Source organism: Equus asinus, chromosome X, assembly GCF_041296235.1.
Source record: "Equus asinus isolate D_3611 breed Donkey chromosome X, EquAss-T2T_v2, whole genome shotgun sequence".
NCBI lineage: Eukaryota > Metazoa > Chordata > Mammalia > Perissodactyla > Equidae > Equus > Equus asinus.
In genome coordinates, this window is record NC_091820.1 from 18,161,998 (window position 1) to 18,186,451 (window position 24,454).

General features: G+C 39.8%; 1 protein-coding gene and 1 long non-coding RNA gene across 2 annotated transcripts in view; one reads left to right on the top strand and one right to left on the bottom strand.

Annotated features, from left to right (window-relative positions):
• Nucleotides 1-24,454, bottom strand: part of LOC123282457 (uncharacterized) — a 779,045-nt gene that overhangs the window by 407,490 nt on the left and 347,101 nt on the right. The window lies entirely within an intron of this gene.
• On the top strand, nt 9,617-11,572 carry LOC123282455 (probable ATP-dependent RNA helicase DDX53). Its single transcript, XM_070503177.1, has one exon. It carries the CDS (start codon nt 9,617-9,619, stop codon nt 11,489-11,491), a length of 1,875 nt encoding a protein of 624 aa, XP_070359278.1. The 3' UTR covers nt 11,492-11,572.

Sequence of the window (24,454 nt, forward strand, 5' to 3'; positions counted from 1 at the left end):
GTCGTGTTACACATCCAGTTAGCAGCTCTAGTTGTCCCATATACCCATATTCTTTCTCCTCTTCTGGAACTCCAATGACATGACTATTACAGCTTTTATTATTGTCCACAGATCCCTGAGGCTCTGATAACTGTCTTTTCAGTCTGTTTTCTCTCTGTTGTTAAGATCAGGTAATTTCTCATGTTCTCTCATCAAGTTCACTGCTTCATTCCTCTCTCATCTCCAGTCTTGACTGAGTCCACGTAGGGAAGTCATTAGATTTTTCAGTTCTAAAATTTCTATTTAGTTCTTCTTTCTATCTTCTACTTCTTCCTAAGACTATTTTTTTCTTGCTTGTTTCAAGTATGTTCATAACGGCTCACTAAAGCTTTTTTCTGATGGTTGCCTTTAAACCCTTTTCAGATAATTCCACTGTCTGTGTCTTCTCAATGGGAGCATCTATTAATGTCTTTTTCTCATTTGGCTTGAGATTTTCCTCGTTCTAGATGAGTGATACTCACTTCTATCTCAGATGTTTTGCGTATTAGGAGACTTTGGATATTATTTAAATCTTCCGTTTTAGCAGGCCTCCACTGATAGCATGCTGCTGCGGGAAGTCGGGCCCAGCCTCATTACTGCCAGGCAGGTGTGGAAGCTCAGGCTCCCCATTCAGACTTCACATACACTGGAGAAAGCAAGGTATGTCTCAGTACTGCTAGGTGAGGGTGCAAATCCAGGCTCCCCATGTGGTTTCCACTGACATGATGGCGGTAGTGATGTGGACAGGGCATCCAATTACTTCTAGGCAGTGCTGAAAATATAGTCTTGGAGACTGGGCTTCTCAGACACCCCCCATTGGGAGAAGTAGAGGTGTCTCATTACCAATGGATGGAGATGGAAATCTAGGAAATCCACGCTTGGCCTCTGCTGATGCAGCCAGGGGAGGTGCACTATGTTCTTGGCTTTGGCTTTTTTCTGTGATCTGTGAGCAGGCAGTTATCATCAAAAAGATTTCCTTCTTGCTCGGCTGCTCCTTTCCTGCTCCTTTGGCTCAAAAGAACAGGTTTTTCTTGGGACATGCTTTTTGCTGTGCCTGTGGGTGTTTCCGGGCTGCAGGCTTCTACAGCACCCAATCCAAGACATAAGGGAGGCAAAAAGAAAACCCAGGGAACTCACCATTTTCTCAGTCCCCAAGTTCCAAAGTCCTCAGCTGGTCTGCCTTCTGTCTCCAGATGTCAGATTCTTCTTGTTCATTTTACATATTAAATAAAATAAGCAAGAAGAATAGGGAAAATGTGCCTACACCATCTTGTCCAGAATCAGAGGTCTCCCCTTTTACTTTTTCTTAACGTGGCCACTAGAAACTTTCAAATTGGATCTGTGACTCACATTATATTTCTAGTGGACAGAGCTGCTGTAGATGTTAACTTTCTCACTTGCAAATGAGAGGGTTAGAAGACATGCACTCCCGAGTCGGTCCTTTCCACCTCTAAAATCCCACGATTCTAAGGATTGTTGTTTGGCTTCTGCATATAACGCAAATAACGTAGATAACACCGTCCTTCTTTCCCCTTACCTACACCATAGCTCTCAGAAGGGAAGGACAGTCATGGGCTGCATAATAACGTCTTGGTCAATGACGGACCGCATATACAATGGTGGTCCCATAAGATTACAAGGGAGCTGAAATATTTCTATTGCCTAGTGATGTCGTAGCCAATGTAAAGACGTAGGGCAACACATTACTCACGTGTTTGTGGGATGCTGGTGTAAACAAATCTACTGCACTGACAGTCACATAAAAGTATAGCACCTACAATTATGTTCAGTACAGAATACCTGATAATGATAAGGAACAACTATGTTACTGGCTTATGGATTTACTATACTATACTTTTTATCGTTATTTTGGAGTGTACTCTATGTATAAAAAAGCACTATGCCGTGTTACAGTGGCAGCAGCCTCTTACATCTTGTGGTTACTGCATCGCTTAATTGCATGAGTTTCTCTTGTGCTTGTTTTAAGTACACTCTGTGATGTTCCTACAATGGCAAAATCACCTAACAACACATTTCTCAGAACATTGCCCCTCGGTTAAGCGACACAGGGCTGTAGTCCTGGAAAGCCCTTCAAATGCCTCAAAAGGGACCCAAAGGATAATTCCAAGTTATTATTACTTTAAAAATGAATGCCAATAGGATAACATTTCCATAGAAAATTGTTGGTAAGAATTTCTCCCCATGAGCATATTGCAGGTGCCAATCAGCTTACAATTTCTTTTTTTTTTATTTGTTTATTTTCGGATGTACATCATAATATACTTCGAATTCTGTGTAGATTACATCATGTTCACCACCCGAAAACTAAATATAGTCCATCACCTCACATGCGAGCTTAGTCACCCCTTTTGCCCTCCCTCCTCCCCCACTTCCCCTATGGTAACCACCAATCCAATCCCCAATGCTATGGGTTTGTTTGTTGTTGGTTTTATCTTCTACTTATGAGTGAGATCATACGGTATTTGACTTTCTCCCTCTGACTTATTTCACTCAGCATAATACCCTCAAGGTCCATCCATGTTGTCACAAATGGCCGGATTTCATCATTTCTTAAAGGCATAAAGATACTTGCACCCCTACGTTCATTGCGGCATTATACACAATAGCCAAGACTTGGAAGCAACCTAGGTGCCCATCAAGAGACGAATGGATAAAGAACATGTGGTATTTATGCACGATGGACTACTACTCAGCCATAAGAAATGATGAAATCCGGCCATTTGTGACAGCTTACAATTTCTTTTACTCCTTACACCGAAAGGAGAATTACTTATGTCGATAGCCTCACTTCTTCATATACCAAAATAATGCATCCCCCTGCCCTGTGGAGAATACACTAAATTTGATGGAGAAAGGTTTAATGGGTGGTGAAAAGGAGCACTGTAATCTCCTTGAAAGAAATCCTAGTACTTCCTCTCCCTCCTTTTAGAAAGAATTTCCTTTTCTGAAACTGTTAACGAGAAGTTTTTGTTTCCCTGTAAGTCTCTCCCTCATCCTATCCTCCCAGGTACTTTGAAAGACTATTAAAGTGCGTTTCCTTCCAATACTGATGTTAAGCACTTTTCCTGAAATCCAATGGATCCTTCACAGAACAATCCCAGTAACTTGCCCCTGACATCTTGGTTTCCTAGCAGCTTTCTTTAGAAATTAAGACAGTGCCTTTCAGCCTTCGGGGCAACATGTAAAGTTCTCTCCCCATCACTCCAAAGTTCCCCAGTGGTCCAGTTGTCTCTCATCCCCATTGCTTCCCAGCAACATGTGTTTCTCCATCACTCCACAAAAAGGGTCTTCTCGAAAGTCATTGACAATTTCTTTCTCCCAAATTCAGTAGTCTATTTACCTCCTGTCCTTTATGAAGTATTTTAAATTGTTTATCAAGCCTTCCTGACATGTTCTCTTGCCTTCTTTCTTATTATACTGTTCTCTTCTGATCCTCTTGAATTTTTCTTCTTTCCTCACTTGACTCCCTGTCCTCTTCTCGTTATCTAATTATATGAATTCTCTGATTCTTTACGATATCCTTAAACGTTTTCTTGGTACTCTCTACATCTCGGGAAGAATATTCATTCTCTCAGTTTCAAATATAACTTCTATGCTGATTATTCTCATCTCTCTCCTCCTGCCTTCTCATCTGAAGTACAGTCCCAAATCTCCACTCCTCCTTAGCATTTCCACTTGCATGTCCGCACGACGCCACAAACTGGACATGTGTCAAACCAAACTCCTCTTCTTGGCTTACAAATTACTTCCTCTCCAACTGTCCTGTCATATGGCTCCAAGATTCTTTGCTCCAAAGAATTTCCAACCTATAAGTTTGAGTCATCTTGGATTAAGTACTCCTTTCATCCCATCTCTAGAATCAGCCACCAAATCAAGCATGTTTTCCTGTACAAATAGGAGTGGAGTGGAAAAGGCCTTTAAAGAAGTCAGACCTGTGTTTAAATTTAGCTAAACTGTTCACCATAACTTTGCATGGACTTAGATGAATTATGTAACCTCACTGAGTTTCAGTGTTTTCACAGCAAAAAGGACAATACACCTGCTATGGGGCTGCAATGATGATTTAACAAGATAATGCATTTAAAATGTTTGGCATATAGTAGGACTAAAACACGTTAGTTGCGAGCTTTCTAGCTCTTCCTTTCTCTGAATTCCCACTGCACCACTCTGTTCAAGTCTTTCCCTCCAATGTACTTAAAATACCACATACACAGCCCCATTCTTTACTTCATTTCACTGCATCCTACTTTCCCCATATGGACTTGCTTCCCTAATTAATACTTACAGTGTCATATGACACCTTCACTCCAGGTTCACTCTCTCTTCTTACCATATTAACTTCAAACTTCTTTGGTTGTCTTCACGGTTCCTGTAAGTTTCTTTTCCTCTTCGCCGCACCACTCTATTTTTCTCCAAACGATTTCTCTTTTCTCCGTAACTTGAATCTTCTGTCCTAGTCCTCCAGGCTGCCCTAATGTCCTCCCCAAGGCCACATTGGTTTCTTCCCCTGAAACTTTAACATCCTCCTGTCTCTGATTTTATACGTCCTGGTAAAAGATCAGACCTAGATCCCTTATAGGTCTCTTCCCCAACTCTCCAGCCTCTGAGACCCTCTCAAGCCCTTCTTGCCTGCCATCATGATTAATACCCAATAGCACTCTGAATTGTTTCTTTCCTAATGTGCTAGATGAGCGCTTCTAATTCATTGGTTTTCACACACCAGTAACCTTTCAAAATTAAACCTGGCTACTGGCATTAGTTTTACTTTTTTGTATCTTGCAAAGACCTTTGAAAATCATTTCTCATCCTCCTTTTAATTTTAAAAGGATATTTTACAACGAAAAATGGGCACAACGTTAGAATTGAAAAGGTTAAATGGAATGCATTTAGATTTATGGAAGAAACCTTATTTACCTTAGTACTTTTCATTTTGATATGGACCAGAGGAAACTATCAGGGAAACTCTTGGACCGGCATTTGGGAAGGGGCATAATTGTCTCTATACACCTAATGCTTCTATAACGTGGATAATTGAGGTTTGGAGAGTTCCTACTATGAACCAAGTAGTGTAACCATGTGTGTGTCTCCAGGCGTATGAGATAGGTATTAGTATGTCATTCTACAGGTAGCAGAGAGAAGGGATAAGAAGCTTGGGACTTGCTCAAAATCTCACAGCTAGTAAGTGGTAGAATTGAGAGTTGGACCCAGTTCTTAAGGTTCCAGTGTTCTTGCCCACTACCCCATACTGCTGCCGCCTCCGTAGATTACAGTATTGAGTATGGCTCTGTGCAGAAAGTAAACACTCCAACATGTACAAGAACGACGGCAGGGTTGCCATAATATGTTGCATCTGTAGACAGAGTAATGGCCCGACAGAATCAACCAATTAGACCATTTCTACAGGAATTTATAAGATGCAAAGTGCTCCACAGATGTAAAATCAACTATGATTCTTATAATCACCAATGCTAACTGGAACTCCACAAGTCTAGTTTGGCTTAGATCATCAAAGGAAGTTTACTAAATAAAATACTACCAAGATTGTTTCTAAAGATTGTTTCCCACCTGTAAGAATGCGTTAGGCTATCAATCTTAACTTATCCACAGGAAAATTTTGTGAAAATTAGAGTGATTGGAAATTAGCTCAATTCAGTGCCTGTAATGTTTCACTCTCCTACTGTTGCCTATAAGGTTAAGTATAAGGTAAGGGACCACACTAAGCAAAAGGGTGAAGAGTGTCTTAAACGTACTGTCTTCCCTTTCATTACCTTTCTTCTTACCTTCAGACATGCTTTACCAGAAACTCAAACCCTTCCTCCTTTGCCTCCGCCTCCCCTTTAACAACCACTAGAATGCATCTAATTGAGAAGTTCACGCTTTTGTGTTTTTTTTTTCAAAAGCAAGTTAATAAGGTACCAAGTCATAACCCACGGGGATAAATATCTAATGGGAACATTTCAGACATACGAGATAAGCCTGTGGCAAAGATATTTGAAGCAAAGGATGTCACACTGGTGGCCCTTAATTTAGGTGACAGTCAATCTCTCCAAGTGAAAAGACCAATCATAGATGGTAACGAATGACCCTGAAGACTCAAACTCTCTTAGAACCTGCAATACCCATAAAAGTCTTCTAAGCCAGTCATTCACTACAATGAGTTCCACATTAAAGTGCCCTGCTCTTGTACTCAGACTTTACAACCACCTTTCTCCCTACTCCATGACTTCTCTCCACTTCCTTCTCACGGCTTCTTCTGTTTTCCCATATCACCCACATAAAACATGAGGAGCAGAAACAAGTCACTTCACAGCAGAGGAATAAGAGCCCCTGTCTGCAAGTCAAGAAATTTTTCTCACTTGATACTCTCAGGGACTTGCTGAGTACTCCAGGTCAAGTCCAGAATGATTTTAGGGCCTCAAGTTCATCCTCTCTGTAATGAAGGAGAAGAACAAGATGACCTCTGATGGAGCCAACAACTCTACGGGTCTGTGGTTCTGTAACATGTAGCATTCTTCAACATGAAAAAGAAGGCATAAAGACAGAGACACAGAAACATGGCATACACTTCAATAATTAAAAGGCACACTTGACAAAACAAATTTTCCTTTTTAATAGTTGTTTAGAAGATATGAGAAATGCTTTAAAAAAACTCCACGTATGATTCCTGGAGAAGCATGGAGGCGTTGTAACGTGATTTGATAGGAATACATTCAGCTGAACAACGCGGTGAAAAGAAAAGTGCATCAGACAATCTAAATTTGCCCAGAGCAGTGTTCTCCAAATTGTGTTACAAAGAACCTTACTAGTTGTACAAAACGCTATTAAGAATTGCTTTTAAAAAGGAGGTGGGTCTTTGAGGGTCAGCTGCACTTATTGACTTGCTTCCAAAGAACAGAGTAAGGAAAAGGAGAAATAATAATTGCAGAGTGGGGAAAACCCAGCTAACACCACTTAACCAAGTGACCAAGGTTAACATTACCACTGACAGGTCATGTTACCTCAGCTACCAGCCAAGATGATGTGGCAGGAAGGGCACTTCACCTCTCTGATGTTTTTCCAAAAATTCATAAGCCAAGTCTAATTGTGAGAAATTACACCAGGCATACCCAATTCGAAGGACATTCCTCAAAATGTCAGAGCATGACTCCTTAAGCTGGCAAGGTTATGAAAAGTAAGCAAAGGCTGAGAAACTGTCACCAAACATACATGACACCTAAATGCACTGTGGTGTCCTGAACTGGATCCTGGAACAGAAAAGTACATTAAGGTACAACTGGTGGCATAAAGTCTGGCGTTTGGTTGATATTATCACACCAATATTGATCTTTCCTATTTGACAAATGTACCATGGTAGGGTGAAATGATCTAATTGGAGGAACCTGAAACTGGATGAGGAGTTTATGAGAACCCCTTGTACAATCTATGCAAGTTTTTTGTAAATCTCAAATGATCCCAAATGTAAAGTTTAGTTAAAATACTGAGAAGAGGTTCCATCGGCAAATTACTATGGCAAGTTGTGGCTCAAAAATGCCCACTGGAGTTTCTCAATTCCTATGACTACAAGAGCTGCTGAGATACCTAAGGTGCACTGTGACTCTCACAGAAGGGCTATAGGGTTCTATCTTTCCCACACATATTTCGCCAGCAACCTTTGTTTTTTTTTTTCAGAAAGCATCTTTCAGGAAAAGTACTGGCAGAGAGAACGTTTTTCCCAATGTGTCAAAGTCTTCTACCTGATATCTGACCATGTTCAAATCAGCAACTTTGGCTGGAGAGAGAAAGATGCCATGAACGTTTAGTTGCCAGAAGACTTGAAACTAGAGAATAATAGCATGAATGAGAGAATCAGCATTAAAAAACCAAAACTAACAGGATGAATACAAAACGATAAATATAGAGCCTATTTTTAGTTAAGCAGACAAAAAGAAAAAAAGCAAAAAGCAACCATTTTAAGTACGGGTAGAGGAAAAATGGACTTAAATGCCCCTCATGTTCCTGTAAGCAGCATTGTTTCTTAAGAGTTCATAGGTACAGCTGTCTCGTTTAGTGAAGAGGACCTACTAGTAAAGGTAAGACCATTGGTGGGGATTTCTTTGTTTAGCTCGACGCATCATATCATAAAATGTCCTCAAAGGGGGCTGCCCCGTGCCACAGCGGTTCAATTCGGTGCGTTCCACTTCGGCAGTCTAGGTTCACGGGTTTGGAGCCCGGGTGTGGACGTACACCACTCCACAGTCATGCTGTGGTCATAACCCACATATAAAGTGGAGGAAGACTGGCACAGATGTAAGCTCAGGGCTAAACTTCCTCAGCAAAAAAAAAAAAAAAAAGTAAGAAAAAAAAGTCTTCAATGGACCATTTGCAATGAACAACAGCGGGATCGGTAGGGATCCTGGAGACCATGTCACATCGAGAAACGTTACAGAAACTAGCATTTTTTATCCGGATGAACAGAAATCCCAAGGAGACTTGACAGTGGCCCTGAAGTACAGAAAGATACAAGGAGAATCAAACCTGTTCTGTGTAATTTCAGAAGTCAGAGGAAGTATCTAAGGAAGCAAGAGGTGGCACATTTTAGCTGCACACCATCTTTGTAACCATTAAACTGCCTCATAAGGGAACGGATATGCCTGAAACGAAGGGAGCTCCTTGCCTCTGGGACTCTTTACCTAGAGGCTAGAAGTCCACCCGCCCAGGTTGCTGCTAGGGTGTCTTCTACATTGCACCCGATAGACGACTTCTACATAGTCCTCCAGTGCAAAGACATCTGAAGCTATGAAACCACCGGGAAGGAAAAAAAATTATGAGGCACTGAGAAAAGTAGGAAACTATTGAAAACACCCCCTAAGGTACCTTAGACTCCACGCTGCCTCTCTTCTAAACAGCATCCCTGCAATAATATCTAGAAACTCTCTGAACGAACGCTGGAGCTGAGCGGAAGAATCGCAGGCAAAATGCCGCCCTTAAGCGTGCACCTAAGGGACTTCTGATGGTATAACTTAAGTTGGAGTGGAGGACAGGGAAGTGACGACTTTATCTAGACCAAGTATTGCTGTTACTCAAATGCAATCTACCTAAATAAGCAAACACACAAATAGGTTGACCTTTAAACATCCACTGTTTTCTTCCACCTAGGGAAATAACTGGCTTATAAAAAAGACTATGTGGATAAGCTGAAGGCCTGCTTCAAGTCAGCTCCCACGCTGAGCCAGAACTAGCATGAGGCGAGCGACTGAGGCACTAGGACACGAAAGGCGAGGAGACCCTCACTCTCGAGGGCCTCTAAGTGCCTCAAGGGTCCGCCTGCCCCTGAGAGTGTGTGTGTCCTGTCCCTTTAAGGTTTGCGTCAGAAGAGCTTGCCTACCTCACCCAAGTCCCAGCGGCTGTGATTGGCCAGACCACCAAAGCCCCTCCCTCACGCCACGTCAAACAACAATTGCCCAGGTAACAGCCACGGAAGTACCTACTGGTGGTTTAGTCGCTGCTCTGGAGGCTGAAGAGAAAGAGGCCTCGGGGGACGTCTCCTCCGAAGTCTAGGTAGGCAGAGGCCCCTCGCCAGCCTCGCCATTGCAGAGCAATGGCCTGGGCCCCCGAGTGGAGGAGGGCAGAGCCTCGAGATGTCAGGGCCAGCCGGGATGGCAGGGGCGGCACGGGCGGCAGCGGCCTCTCCAGGTACTGGGAGCCGAGGGCCTTTGGCTCCCGGGAACCACCCCTGTGCTTCAGAATAAAGAACAGTATGGTTGGCGCTGTGATTGGTCGCGGAGGGTCAAAGATAAAAGACATCCAGAGTATGACGAGCACCAAAATACAGATCGTAAAAGGTGACTCTGAAGCCGAGGTCAAGATTTTTGGCAGCGAAGCCATGAAGGGAAAAGCGAAAGCACTTATACAAACCCTCGTGCGAAAACAAGAAGGAAGGTACAGTTCGGTAGCCAGTGTAGATAATGCTGCCTCCCAGTCCTCTGCTGGGAGAGACTTACGCACACGCCCCGTTGTTAGACAAGTGCGGCCGCTGATAGACTGGGATCACGTTAAGGCAGAAGGGGCGGCGTGGGCAAAAAGAAAATGGGCGGATTTACCACCAATCAAGAAAAACTTCTACGTAGAATCCACAGCAACAAGCTCGCTGTCTCAAGTGCAAGTAGACGCTTGGAGACAGGAAAATTTCAACATAACGTGTGAGGACCTGAAAGATGGCGAAAAACGTCCCATCCCCAACCCGACCTGTAAATTTGAGGATGCCTTTGAGCACTATCCCGAGGTCCTGAAAAGCATTAAGAAAGCAGGTTTCCAAAGGCCAACGCCCATTCAGTCACAGGCATGGCCGATTGTGCTACAAGGAATGGATCTGATAGGAGTTGCCCAAACCGGGACAGGCAAGACCTTGTCTTATTTGATACCCGGCTTTATTCACCTTGATTCTCAGCCCATATCTAGAGAAGAAAGAAATGGGCCTGGCATGCTCGTCCTCACCCCCACGCGAGAGCTAGCTCTTCAGGTCGAGGCAGAATGTTCTAAGTATTCCTACAAAGGTCTCAAAAGCGTTTGTGTATACGGCGGTGGAAACAGAAAAGAGCAAATTCAGCACATTACCAAAGGCGTCGACATCATTATTGCAACTCCTGGACGACTGAATGATCTGCAGATGAACAAGTGTGTCAACCTACGAAGCATCACTTACTTGGTGTTAGACGAAGCGGATAAAATGTTGGATCTGGGCTTTGAAGGCCAGATCACGAAGATTCTATTAGATGTGCGCCCAGACCGGCAGACTGTTATGACAAGTGCAACGTGGCCACACACCATTCGCCGACTTGCAAGATCTTATTTGAAAGAGCCTATGATTGTTTATGTCGGTACCCTAGATCTCGTTGCTGTCAATACAGTGAAGCAAGACATCATTGTCACCACAGAGGAAGAAAAACGAACTCTTATCCAAGAATTCCTACGGAACCTGTCACCCGAAGACAAAGCTATCATATTTGTCAGCAGAAAGCTGGTTGCAGATGACTTATCAAGCGATCTGAGCATCCAGGGCGTCCCGGTACAATCCCTGCACGGCAGCAGAGAGCAGTTTGACCGCGAGCAGGCGTTAGACGACTTCCGAAGTGGAAGAGTGAAGATATTGATTGCTACCGATTTAGCAGCCCGAGGCCTCGATGTCAGGGATGTCACACACGTATACAACTACGATTTCCCAAAGAATCTTGAGGAATACGTGCATAGAGTAGGGCGTACTGGAAGAGCAGGCAAGACTGGAGTCTCTGTCACCCTTATGACTCAAGCTGACTGGAAGATTGCCACTGAATTGATTAAAATTCTGGAAAGAGCTAATCAAAGTGTCCCAGAAGATCTTCTGAAAATGGCAGAGCAATGCAAGTTGCAGAAAGGAAAAAAGGACTCAGGCAATGGAGCCAGAAACCCTCAAGGAAAAGCCAAGCAGTTTTACTGATGTCTACCTTGAAAAGTTGGACCGCGCTCCTGGAAGAGTCAACTTATGTTAAAGAAGCAGCATTCAAGACACATAAGGAAGCATTGCAAACATTCTGGCAGTGACAACGCGTGTGACCAATGCTCAAATCCATCAACATTGTGTGTTCCTTAATAAAATCAAAAGTGTTTTGAAAATGAGAGAGTGAGAGACTTTTTGGGAAAAAACTAAGTCTTGTGTGTTGGTTGAAGTCTAGCTTCTTTTCTAGCCTGCCATGTCCATCTGTGTCTTCCCTACAAGACTTGGTAGAGGACGGCGATGGTGCTTTTCTGTCTTTAAAATGGTTGTACTCCATGGGAACTTAGCATTCATCAGGCTGATGCCTGCCCAAATATTCTGTTCCCCCCTTGCGGTGGGTGCCGCAACAATCATCGTTCCCTAGTTTTTCTAATTCACTAGGAGATTAATGTGAAATCTGCTAGAAGCTTCCATAATTCTGTTTGTCGAGAGAGATGGAAGTAACAGAGCAGTGTGTCTGACTCACTGTGAGTCAGATACTCATGCAAACTCTGTCATCAACCATTGGTTAAAAATTCTGGGGAGGTGACTTGCCTTCTGTAGGCCTCACTTCCTTCACTAATAAATTGGGATAGTTAGAGTATGTAATTTTGGAGCCCCCTTAACCTCTAAATTCTGCGATATTATAGCCAAATTTGCGCACCCCAGCCTTACGTTAACACTTTATTTTCTAATCCAGGAAAAAATCACCTCCTCCTATAAGGAAGTGAACAATGAAACCCTTTTTAATGACCAGAATAGCGCATTCTGCAGCCTCATTGATTTTTGTACGTCACTCTCAAGTTGTCTTTATTCTCTTTTCGTCATATTTTATTTTCAAATTTGTCTTGAAAATGTCAAAACTGCATGTACATAAGGGGGAAAATTAACATGGAACAAAAGACCCAGCCCGGTGGCGCAGCGGTTACGTGTGCACGTTCCACTTCAGTGGCCCGGGGTCCGCTGGTTCAGATTCAGGGTGCGGACATGGCACCGCTTGACAAACCATGCTGTGGTAACTGTGCCACATGCAAAGGAGAGAAGATGGGCACGTATGTTAGCTCAGGGCCAGTCTTCCTCAGCAAAAGAGGAGGATTGGCAGCAGTTAGCTCAGGGCTAATCTTCCTCAAAAATAAAGAAAACATGAAACAAAAATATGTACTGGGAAAACCACTAAAAACTCAATCAAGTGACACCTTTGCCATAGGAACCAATTCTAGTATACTCCCAATTTATCCTTCTCTCTCTCATGTTTTATTTAGAAGCAACACGCCTCTTCTTCCATTGCAAAAACAAATCCTCACAATGATGTTAAATTTTAAGATTCAGTGTTTATGAGAACATTGGAATTAGTCAAGCCTTAAAATTTCTGGCAAAACTAAAAGATTACTGCAACCATGTTTTCTAAGAATGCTTCAGCCAGGACCCCAACAAATGAGTCAGAAATTTAGTGAAACAAAGAGGTAAACACTCTAGGTGTCAGAGGCTTAAAGTTTGGCTTTCAAAGCTCTTTACATAGGACTCGATCTCTCTTGATAAATTCATAACAATGGTTAACATTTTTTATTGTCTCACATAGACACCAGGTGCTTTATCTTATAATCTTTACAAGAAACCAACTCAGATAGCAATTTTACCCATATTTTGCAGAGGATGAAACGAGGTCAGGCAACTCACTTGCCAAAGGTCACTAACTCTGGTTGAAGAGGCATTAACAGATATTGTAACTCACATGTGCCACACTCCAATACTTACATTCTTTTCATTTCAATACAGTTACTATGAGTAAGACAATGTGCTTGTGTTGAGGTTGCCCACATGTTCACATTTAGTGAAAAAGAGAGATGTGCAAATTTACTCTGCTGCAAAAGCAGTCTATAGTAGAACCTGTGACAGAAGCTCAAATGGCCTGTTCCTGTTCACTTGGAGGAGAAATGATGAATGTTTAGCAAGTTGGTGTATATGTTATTTGCCAGAATTCCCCTTAGGGGCAATGCTATATTCGTTAGAGAAAAGTGTAACGATTAAGCCGCTTGAGATACAGAGTGAGGTTCCTCAATCATGGTCAAGTACTAAGAACAACAAAAATTATCACTCAATGTCTAAGGGTAAGAAAATGAGAGACGTGTACCTTTCCTCTTACAGAAAAGGCTGAAAAGAAAGAGTCACTTTGTGGGGAAAGGTAAGTAGAGATGGAACAGTGTTCCTCAAGCAGGGGCTGTTTTGCCCCTCCCTTCCAGAAGACGATTAACAATATGTGGAGACAGTAGTGGTTGTTTCTTCTCCTGGGGACAGGGGACGGGCAAGGTGCTACTGGCACCTAGTGGGTAGAGGCCAGAGATGGTGCTAAATACCCTACGATCTACAGGACAGCCTCCAGAGCAAAGAATTATTTGACCCAAAACATCAATAGTGCTGAGATGGAGAATCTGAGAGAACAAAACAAAACTAATCCAACTACACAGTTACCATGAAAGGACATCAGAGGAAAAAGTAGAGGATTTCTAAATTATATCTGGTGGGTTGTGCAGAATAAAACTCTCCAACCTTCCTATCCTTGGTATAGTCTGCATCAGGGGTTCTCCACCAGGGCCAGTTTTGCCAGTGTCTGGAGACAGATTTGGTTGTCACAACTCGGAGGAGGGGTTTTGCCATCTCCTGGGAAGAGAGGCTAGTAGTTCTGCTAAATAACTCACCATGCACGGGACAACTACCAAAGAATTTTGGGGCACAAATGTCAGTAGTGCCATAGTTGAGCAACCTTACAATACATTAAGAAAAACTTCCCCAGCCCCAAACACTAATGCAGAGAAACCAGGAAGGGAGTTCGGCGAGGAAAACAGAGGATACTTATTTCTTCTACACCCTTCAGCATAAAACCCTCCACACAGAATTTCCTGTCTTTAGTATAATCTATATCCATGACTCTCACTCAGAGTTAATTTTGTCGCCTAGGAGACATTTGGCAGTGTCAGGAGACATCTGTGGTTGTCCCACCAAGGCAGCACAATGGCTCCCGGCATCTAGTAATAGAAGTCAGGGATAAAGATTCTATAATTCACAAATCAGTAGTACCCTACCACGACAGATTTTTCAGCCCAAAATATCTATAGTATTGAGGTCAAGAAACTATGGTTTACATTGACCAACAAAGTTTTTGGAAGTGAATTGTTTTTTAGAAACTCAAAGAAATATTGAGTTCTGCATCCAAATTGGAACTGAGTGAAAGCAGAGCACTGAACATGCATTGACACAAAATATTACAGGTTAAGGATTCAGCTGATCTCAGAGCTATTCCTATAAAATGCTTAGCGTCGTCATTCACATTCAGTAGGTACTCAATAAGTATTAGATCTCTTCCACTCTCCTCTCCCATCGCCCATGATATAATGCTTGTTCACAATTCTGGATGCTTTTACTCACACTGTTTCCCCGCTTTGGAACACCCTTTCTCCTCTCTGCTACGTCAAACCAGATTCATCATTCCAAGTTTAGCCAAAGTGTGACATCTTCCCTAAGATCCTATCTGCTCTCCTCCATTTCACATCTTCTCTAGCTCTTATCTGCTAATAATGTTGACATTTGTACTACACTAGTTTGCATTCCTGCAGAGATAATTTGCTGAAATTCAAATTAATTGAGTCATTGCACTATCAAATATGTAAATATATTATAAAAATACAACAGCTACAACAGTTTTTTTTTTCCCAAAGATTGGTAACTGAGCTAACAACTGTTGCCATTCTTCTTTTTCCCCCCTTCTTCTTCTTCCCACAGCCCACCAGTACATGGTTGTATGTTCTAGTTTTGAGGGCTTCTTATTTTGCTCTGTGGGACTCGCCTCAGCATGGCTTCACGAGCAGTGCCATATCCAAGCCCAGGATCCGCACAGGCAGAACCCCCAGGTGCCAAAGCAGAGAGCCCGAATTTAACCACTCCACCACGGGCCAGCCACAGCTAAAACAGTTTATCCTGTATGCTTGACAAACCATGAGAGAACTGTCCAGAACTAAATCTGCATAAAAATCGAGAATGTAATAAAAGTGGAATTTTTAAATCCATGAAGAAAGGAAAGTCTATTCCAAAACAAATCTTAGAAATAAAAAAAAAAATACATAATACATACATATATATACATATGCACCAGGACAATCATCAACCATAAAACTCCTACTATTGAAAAAAATCCACAATAGATTCTTTCTTTTTATAAAAAATAAAAGAAATTGATGCTCAGATAGGAAAATAGTTTCTGATATCAAAGTGGAAAAAGATTTTAACCATACAAGCAGCCATAGAAAATTAAAGATAAACGTTAATAGGTTTAACAATGTAAAAATGGAATGTCCAAAATACGGTAAAGGCAAAGGAAACACCAGAAAAATAATTTAAAATACATAACACAATTATAGTTATTCATGTTTAATATACAGAGAGTTTCACAAAGAAAATATACCAGGTAAATCCAAAAATAGACATATGGGCAGAAATGTACAAGGCAATTAACCAATACAAAAGGGAACAATAAATGTGAAAAAGTGCTTAACTTCTTTATCATCAAAGGAATGAAAATTAATCCAATGACATATTGTTTTCTCTAGACATTTGGGCTATGATTAGAAGGAAAACCTGAAAATACCTAATAGTAGTAAGGATGCATGGAAATAAACATTGATAATTATAATTTGGTAAAATTATATTTCTTGGACGGATAGTTGAGATGACATATACAATTTATATTTATTTTTTCTTGAGGCAGATTAGCCCTGAGCTAACTACTGCTAATCCTCCTCTTCTTGCTGAGGAAGACCGGCCCTGAGCTAACATCTGTGCCCATCTTCCTCTACTTTATACGTGGGATGCCTACCACAGCATGGCTTTTTGCCAAGCAGTGCCATGTCCACACCCAGGATCCAAACCAGCGAACCCCAGGCCGCCGAGAAGTGGAAAGTGGGAACTTAACTGCTGTGCCACTGGACTGGCCCTAAAATTTGTATATGTTTAACAGACTTTGTCCCGGTGATATCACCTCTAGACATTACTGTAAGGAGATAGTCATAGACACATACCAAAATGTGTATATAATGCTATTTATCATAGTGTTACTTAAAAAATTAAATTTGAGAAAAAAAGCCTAGATACAATGATAGAATACTAGTTAAATAAATTGCAGCATATTTATTCCTGATTTGGAATAGTAGAAATCATGTTCTTAAAGAATATTTAAGAGTATGAGGGAAAGTAATTTATAAAATCAATTCCTTTGTTTTCAGGAAATTACATTGGTCCATAAATCTAAATACAGAAAAAAACAGAGGAGATAGACACACATTGCCGATCACCATGGTTTTCTACATTATAGAATTATAGGTCGTTTGAATCTTTATTTTCTAAAAATTTCTTCAAATAATATCACTTTTGTTATAGTAAAAATAATGTTAAACAGGACTTTGAATAATTACTTAAATATATCTGCCGTAAAAACACTTTTACATGAAGCTTATTTAGTTCTAATTGTTACGATAATTAGATATTTACATATTAGCACTAAAAATATATTTTGAGCATTACACTTGTGTTTTTAAGACAAAGCTCTTTCTTGGCACTACATTCACATCACTCTAAACCATAAAGGAATTGATTTAGGGTAACTCAAATGCAACATTGATTTTTTTCTTATCTACTACTGTTCTAATTCATTATCATATCTCATTCATTATTGATATGTTATCTCTATAGATCAGTTTGCTAAGCTGAAGTTTAGGTAGTCCACGTAGAAAACCAAATAAATATTAATCACATTAGCTGCTTCAGAAAATATCTTAGAATACTGCATTGGATGCACCAGAAAAGGTAAACCTTAAGATTGTACAATGTATCACTCGAACTCCATGAATAAATGAATGGATAAAGAAGATACACCCACAGTGGAATATTACTCAGCCATAAAAAGAATGAGATCTTGCCAACAGGGATGAACCTTGAAGGTGTTATGCTAAGTGAAATAAGTTAAACAGAGAAAGATAAATGCCCTATGATTTCACTTATATGTGGAATCTAAAAGACAAAATAAACACAGACAAAACAAAACTAGACTCATAGATGCAGAGAACAGACTGGTGGCTGCCAGAGGGGAGGGGGGCTGGTGAAATGGGTGAAGGGGTTCAGGAGGTACAAACTTCCAGTTATGAAATAAATAAGTCATGGGAATGTAATGTACAGCATGGGGAATATAGTCAATATCGTATTGTTTGTAGTGTGACAGACAATAACTAGACTTAATGTGGTGATCTTTTCGTAATGTATATAAATGTTGAATCATTGTGTTGTACACTTGAAACTAATATAATATTGTATGTCAATTATACTTCAATTAGAAAACCTTGAAAAGAAGGTAGTTAAATGTGGACTAAACTATTGAGGGACTGATATTTCAAAGGAAAAATTGGCTGGTTCAGGGGAAAGGTTTTATGGAATTTTTCTTGCTAAGTATTTTCTTTGCTATCATATAGCACCTACATAAGCTTTTTGAGATATTCAAGTATGCCAGTTATTATGGTATGGCTAGGAGTTGAAAGGTTTATTTCTCAGGTTTATTGTGATATAATTGACATATAACATTGTGTAAGTTTAAGGTGTACAATATGTTTATTTGATACACTTATACATTGCAAAACTATTACCATTATAGCAATATCTAATACTTCCATCATGCTACATAATTACCATTTGTTTTTTGTGGTGAGAACATTTAAGATTTATTCTTTTAGAAACTTTCAATTATATAATACATTGATATTAACTATAACCACCATGCTATACATTAGATCTTCAGAACTTATTTATCTTACAACTGGAAGTTTGTACCCTTTGACCAACATCTCCCCATTTCTCCCACCCTGAAAGGTCTGTAGATGTCCTGCCAATCCAACTCTAAATCACAGAGGCTCATAACTCAACCATAATTTTGCATACAGAGAAGAAGAAATGGCCCAGACCACTGGTTTTACATGCTTAGATTGCCAGCGCAAATGATCTGCATCACTAGAGTAAAGGCCCATTGTTTCTTCAGAAAGCTAACTCTGTAGGCTTTCATGGCAAACCATGGTGACTCCTGAGCTCTCAGCCATGAGCTGGGGGAGAAATCCCAGACCTAAATGAAATGCTTGTGCTCGTATGCAAAATCTAGCACAAGCAAGGACACTACAAGTAGCTGGACTTCACAAGACAGCCAGAAGTCCTCCGTCCTATTACCTTACTTAGCAGCATCAGACTGAGTAAATGTGTGCACACAAAGCCCCACATTTAGAGTGATGACAAAACTTCTGAAATATGGAGTCTCTGACAAGTATACACATCCTAATCTAGCACCTGTGCCCTAACTTGTCTGACTCTGTTGTGTGCAAAGAAAGCATTCATTATTTTGCCAGCAATCCCACCATTTGACCACCTGTACTCCTTGGATACAAGGGCGAGGGATATGATCACTAAACAAATAACTATTGTGACAGTGGTGCTTAATCATGTTCCTGACAGTATTGGTAAGAGAAAGCTGCATCTATGAGGAGTGCTAGGGTCTCTTCTGGAACTTAGGTAATGAAAAGCTTTCTGGCTTTGAAGGCAAACAGATCTAGGTCCAGCACAAGCTCCATCATATTACTTATCTTTCTTTTCTTAGAATAATGAAACATGCATAAAATTTTAAAAAATAATAGACATCCACACCTAAATTTAGCAAATGTTAATATATTGTCATATTTGTTAAGAAATTAAAAATTATAGAGTATGAAAATTCTCCTACCTTATTCTATTTACTTTCCTTGCACTCCAGAGATAACTACTCTCTTGAAGTTGGTGTGTATCCTTCCCATGTATACTTTACGTTTACTACTTATACATGTGCCCATTAACTATATATAGTATTTTTTATGCTTTAAATGTTACATAAATGGTGTCATGCCATATGAATTATTTTGAATGTTTTTCTCATTATATAGTGAAATTTTGCAAAGCTGATTTATTTAGATCTGGTTCATTCATTTAAATTGCTGAATAGCATGCCACTCTATGACTATGTGATAATTTATTCATTACTCTAGGGATAGACAGATAGGTTATTCGCATGCTTGTGGGTTTTATTTTTTCTACTACAAAAAATGCTATAGTGGATATTCCTATACATGTCTCTTTGTGTCTGTGAGTAGGAATCTCTCTAAGGCATATACAGGACTGATATTCAAATGAAGTACACCAACTTGACCATGCCAGTTATTTGCAGCATGTTTATTCTGATTGGTTGGTGCCTCTGACAGTAGTTATTAAATATTTTGAATATCATCCCTGGATACATACCTAGAAGAGCAATCTCTGGGTCATAAAGTATGCACAGCTTCTTGTTTACTAGATATTACCAAATAGCTCTTCAAAGTGGTTAAACCAATTTCCACTCCTGCTGGTAGTTTAATATGTGTATTTCTGGTCCCATATGATGGATAGTGTTCAACTTTCTAACTTTCACTGGTCTGATGAGTGTGAAATGGTATCTGGCTTTTTGTTTTCTTTTGTTGTTGTTGTTTTTATTTTATTGAACGCATAATAGTTTACAACACTGAGAAATTTCAGTTGTACATTATTATTTGTAGGTCACCATTATTATATGCCCCTTTACCCCTTATGCTCACACCCCAAACCCCTTCCCCTCAGCAACTACTAGTCTGTTCTCTTTGTCCAGGTATTTGTTTATCTTTCACATATGAGTGAAATCATATGGTATTTGTCTTTCTCTATCTGGCTTATTTCACTTAACATAATACCCTCAAGGTCCATCCACGTTGTTGCAAATGGGACAATTTTGTCTTTTTAGGGCTAAGTAGTATTCCATTGTATATATATATATACACCACATGTTCTTTCTCCATTCATCAGTTGATGGGCACTTGGGTTGCTTCCACTTCTTGGCTATTGTGAATAATGCTGCGATGAACATAGGGGTGCATAAGTCTCTTTGGATTGTTGATTTCAAGTTCTTTAGATAAATACCCAGTAGTGAAATAACCAATTTGAAAAAATTAAAAATTTTTAATTTTTTGAGAAATCTCCATACTGTATTCCATAGTGGCTGCTGCAGTTTGCATTCCCACTAGCAGTGTATCAGGGTTCCCTTTTCTCCACATCCTCTCCAACATTTGTTGTTTTTGGTCTTGTTAATTATAGCCATTCTAACAGGTGTAAGGTGATAGCTCATTGCAGTTTTGATTTGTATTTCCCTGATGATTAGTGATGTTGAACATCTGTTCATGTGCCTGTTGGCCATCCGTATATCTTCTTTGGAAAAATGTTCATATCCTCTGCCCATGTTTTGATCAGGCTGTTTGTTTTTTTTGTTTTGTAGTTGTATGAGTTCTTAACAGAGTTTGGAGATCAACTCCTTGTCAGATATATGATTTGCAAATATTTTCTCCCAGTTGGTGGGTTGTCTTTTCGTTTTGTTCCTGGTTTCCTATGCCTTGCAGAAGCTCTTTAGTCTGATGAAGTCCGATTTGTTTCTTTTTTCTTTTGTTTCCCTTGCCCGAGTAGACACGGTATTCAAAAAGATCGTTCTAACAGCAATGTTCAAGACTAGACTGCCTAAATTTTCTTCTAGGAGTTTTATGGTTTCAGGTCTTACCTTCAAGTCTTTAATTCATTTTTACTTAATTTTTGTGTATGGTGTACAATAATGGTCTACGTTCATTCTTTTGCATGTGGCTGTCCAGTTTTCCCATCACCATTTATTGAAGACTTTCCTGTCTCCATTGTATATTCTTGGCTCCTTAGTAGAACATTAGATGTCCATAGATGTGTGGTTTTATTTCTGGGCTTTCAATTCTGTTCCATTGATGTGTGTGTCTGTTTTTGTACCAGTACTATGCTGGTTTGATTACTATAGCTTTGTAGTATATTTTGAAGGCAGGAATTGTGATGCCTCCCCTCCAGCTTTCCCCTTTGTTTCTCAAGATTGCTTTGGCTTTCAGGGTCTTTTGTTGCCCCATATGAATTTTAGGATTCTTTGTTCTATTTCTGTGAAGAATGGCATTGGGATTCTGATTGGGAATCTGTAGATTGCTTTAGGTAGTATGGCCATTTTAACTATGTTTATTCTTCAAACCAAGTACATGGGATAGCTTTCCATTTCTTTATGTCATCATCGATTTCTTTCAATAATATCTTATAGTTTTCAGTGTATAGGTCTTTCACCTCCTTGGGTAAATTTATTCCTAGATTTTTTATTCTTTTCGTTGTGATTGTAAATGGGATTGCATTCTTGAGTTCTCTTTCTGTTACTTTGTTAATAGAGTATAGAAATGTAGCTAATTTTTGTAAGTTCATTTTGTACCCTGCAACTTTGCCGTAGTTATTGATTACTTCTAATAGTTTTCCAATGAATTCTTCATGGATTTCTACATAGAAAATCATGTTGTCTGCAAACAGTGGGAGTTTCACTTCTTCCTTGCCAATTTGGATACCTTTTATTTCTTTTTCTTGCCTAATTGCTCTGGCCAAAACCACCAGTACTATGTTGAATAAGAGTGGTGAGACTGGGACCCTTGCCTTGTTCCTGATCTCAGAGGGATGGCTTTCAGTTTTTCCCCATTGAGTCTGATGTTCGCTGTGGGTTTGTCATATATTGCCTTTATCATGTTGAGGTAATTTCCTTCTATCTCCATTTTGTTAAGAGGTTTTATCATAAATGGCTGTTGGATCTTGTCAAACCCATTCTCTGCACCTACTGAGATGATCATGTGGTTTTTATCCCTCAATTTGTTGATTTGGTGTACCATGTTTATTGATTTGCGGATGTTGAACGATCCCTGTGGCCCTGGTATAAATCCCACCTGATCATGGTGTATGATCCTTTTCACGTACTGCTGTATTCGGTTTGCCCATATTTTGTTGAGGATATTTGCACATATGTTCCTCAGCAGGATTGGCCTGTAGTTTTCCTTCTTTGTGTTGTCCTTGTCTGGCTTTGGGATCAGGGTGATGTTGGCCTCATAAAATGTGTTAGGAAGTGTTCCATCTTCTTCAATTTTGTGGAATAGTTTGAGAAGCATAGGTATTATATCGTCTTTGTATGTTTCATAGAATCTCCAGAGAAGCCATCAGGTCCTGGGCTTTTATTTTGGAGGAGGTTTCTGATTACTGTTTCACTCTGTTTACTTGTAATTGGTCTATTCAGATTCTCTATTTCCTCTTGGTTCAGTTTTGGGAGACTGTATGAGTCTAAGAATTTATCCATTTCTTCTAGATTGTCCAATTTGTTGGCATATAGTTTTTTATGGTATTCTCTTAAAGTGCTTTGCCTTTCTCTGGTATTTGTTGTACTTTTTCCTCTTTCATTTCTAATTTTATTTATTTGAGCCTTCTCTCTTTTTTTCTTTGTGAGTCTGGCTAAGGGTTTATCAATTTCGCTTATCTTAAAGAATCAGCTCTTAGTTTCATTGATCCTTTCTATTGGCTTTTTTTTTGTTTCAATTTCATTTATTTCTGCTCTTTTATTATTTCCCTCCTTCTGCTGACTTTGGGCTTTGTTTGCTCTTCTTTTTCCAGTTCTGTTAAGTGTAGTTGAAGATTGCTTATTTGAGATTTTTCTTGTTTGTTAACGTGGGCGTATATTGCTATCAATTTCCCTTTTAGGACCACTTTTGCTGCATCCCATATGAGTTGGCATGGTGTATTTTCATTTTCACTTGTCTCCAGATATTTTTTGATTTCTCCTTTAATTTCTTCAATGATCCATTGGTTGTTCAGTAGCTTGTTGTTTAGTCTTCACATGTTTGTCACTTTCCCAGCTTTTTTCTTGTGGTTGATTTCTAGTTTCATAGCATCGTGGTTGGAAAAGATGCTTGATATGATTTCAATCTTCTTAAATTTATTGATGCTTGCCTTGTTTCCCAAAATATGGTCTATCTTTGAGAATGTTCCATGTGCACTTGAGAAGAATGTGTATTCTGCTGTTTTTGGATGGAGTGTTCTATATATCTATTAAGTCCATCCAGTCTAGGTTTTTGTTTATTTCCACTATTTCCTTGTTGATTTTCTGTCTGGTTGATCTATCCATAGATGGAAGTGGGGTATTAAGGTCCCTTATTATTATTGTGCTGCCGTTAATGTCTCCTTTTAGGTCAATTAATAGCTGCTTTATGTACTTTGGTGCTCCAGTGTTAGGTGCATATATATTTATAAGTGTTATGTCTTCTTGGTGGAGTGTCCCTTTTATCATTATATACTGCCCTTCTTTGTCTCTCATTGTCTTTTTTATCTTGAGTACTTTGCCCGATATAAGTATGGCAACACCATACTTATAAAATGGCAATGCCATTTTATCACTTGTTTTCTGGTTTTTCTATATTTTCCTTGTTTCTCATCCTGTGTATTTCAGACTGTCAATTCAATTTCATAGCTCTCTATGATGGTTTTCTCAGTTTTCACTTTATTCATCATTTGTGTCTCTGTTCTGATTTTTTGTTTTGTGCTTACCATGAGGTTTGTATAAAAGATCTCATAGATGAGATAGTCCACTCTCTGATAGCCTCTTATTTCCTAAATCTAAGCAGGTTTCATTCCTTTTTTCTCATCCTTCTACGTTGTTGTTGTCACAACTTACTCTGTTACGTGTTCTGAGTTTGTGGTTAACATGATTATATTTTTTTCTTGGTGTTTTTCTTCCTTTTATCTTTAGTGGTATAATTAAATATTTGCTAACCTGTTCTGATTGAGAATTTCAATTTTCTGATTTTGTGTGCCTATTCCTCTCTTTGGTCAAGCCTTTGTAAACCCTTTCTTTTTTTCTGGTTTGAGGGCCTTCTTGATCATTTCTTGTAGGCAGGGTCTTGTGGCAATGAATTCTCTCAGCTTTTGTTTACCTGGGAAAGTTTTACTTCTCCA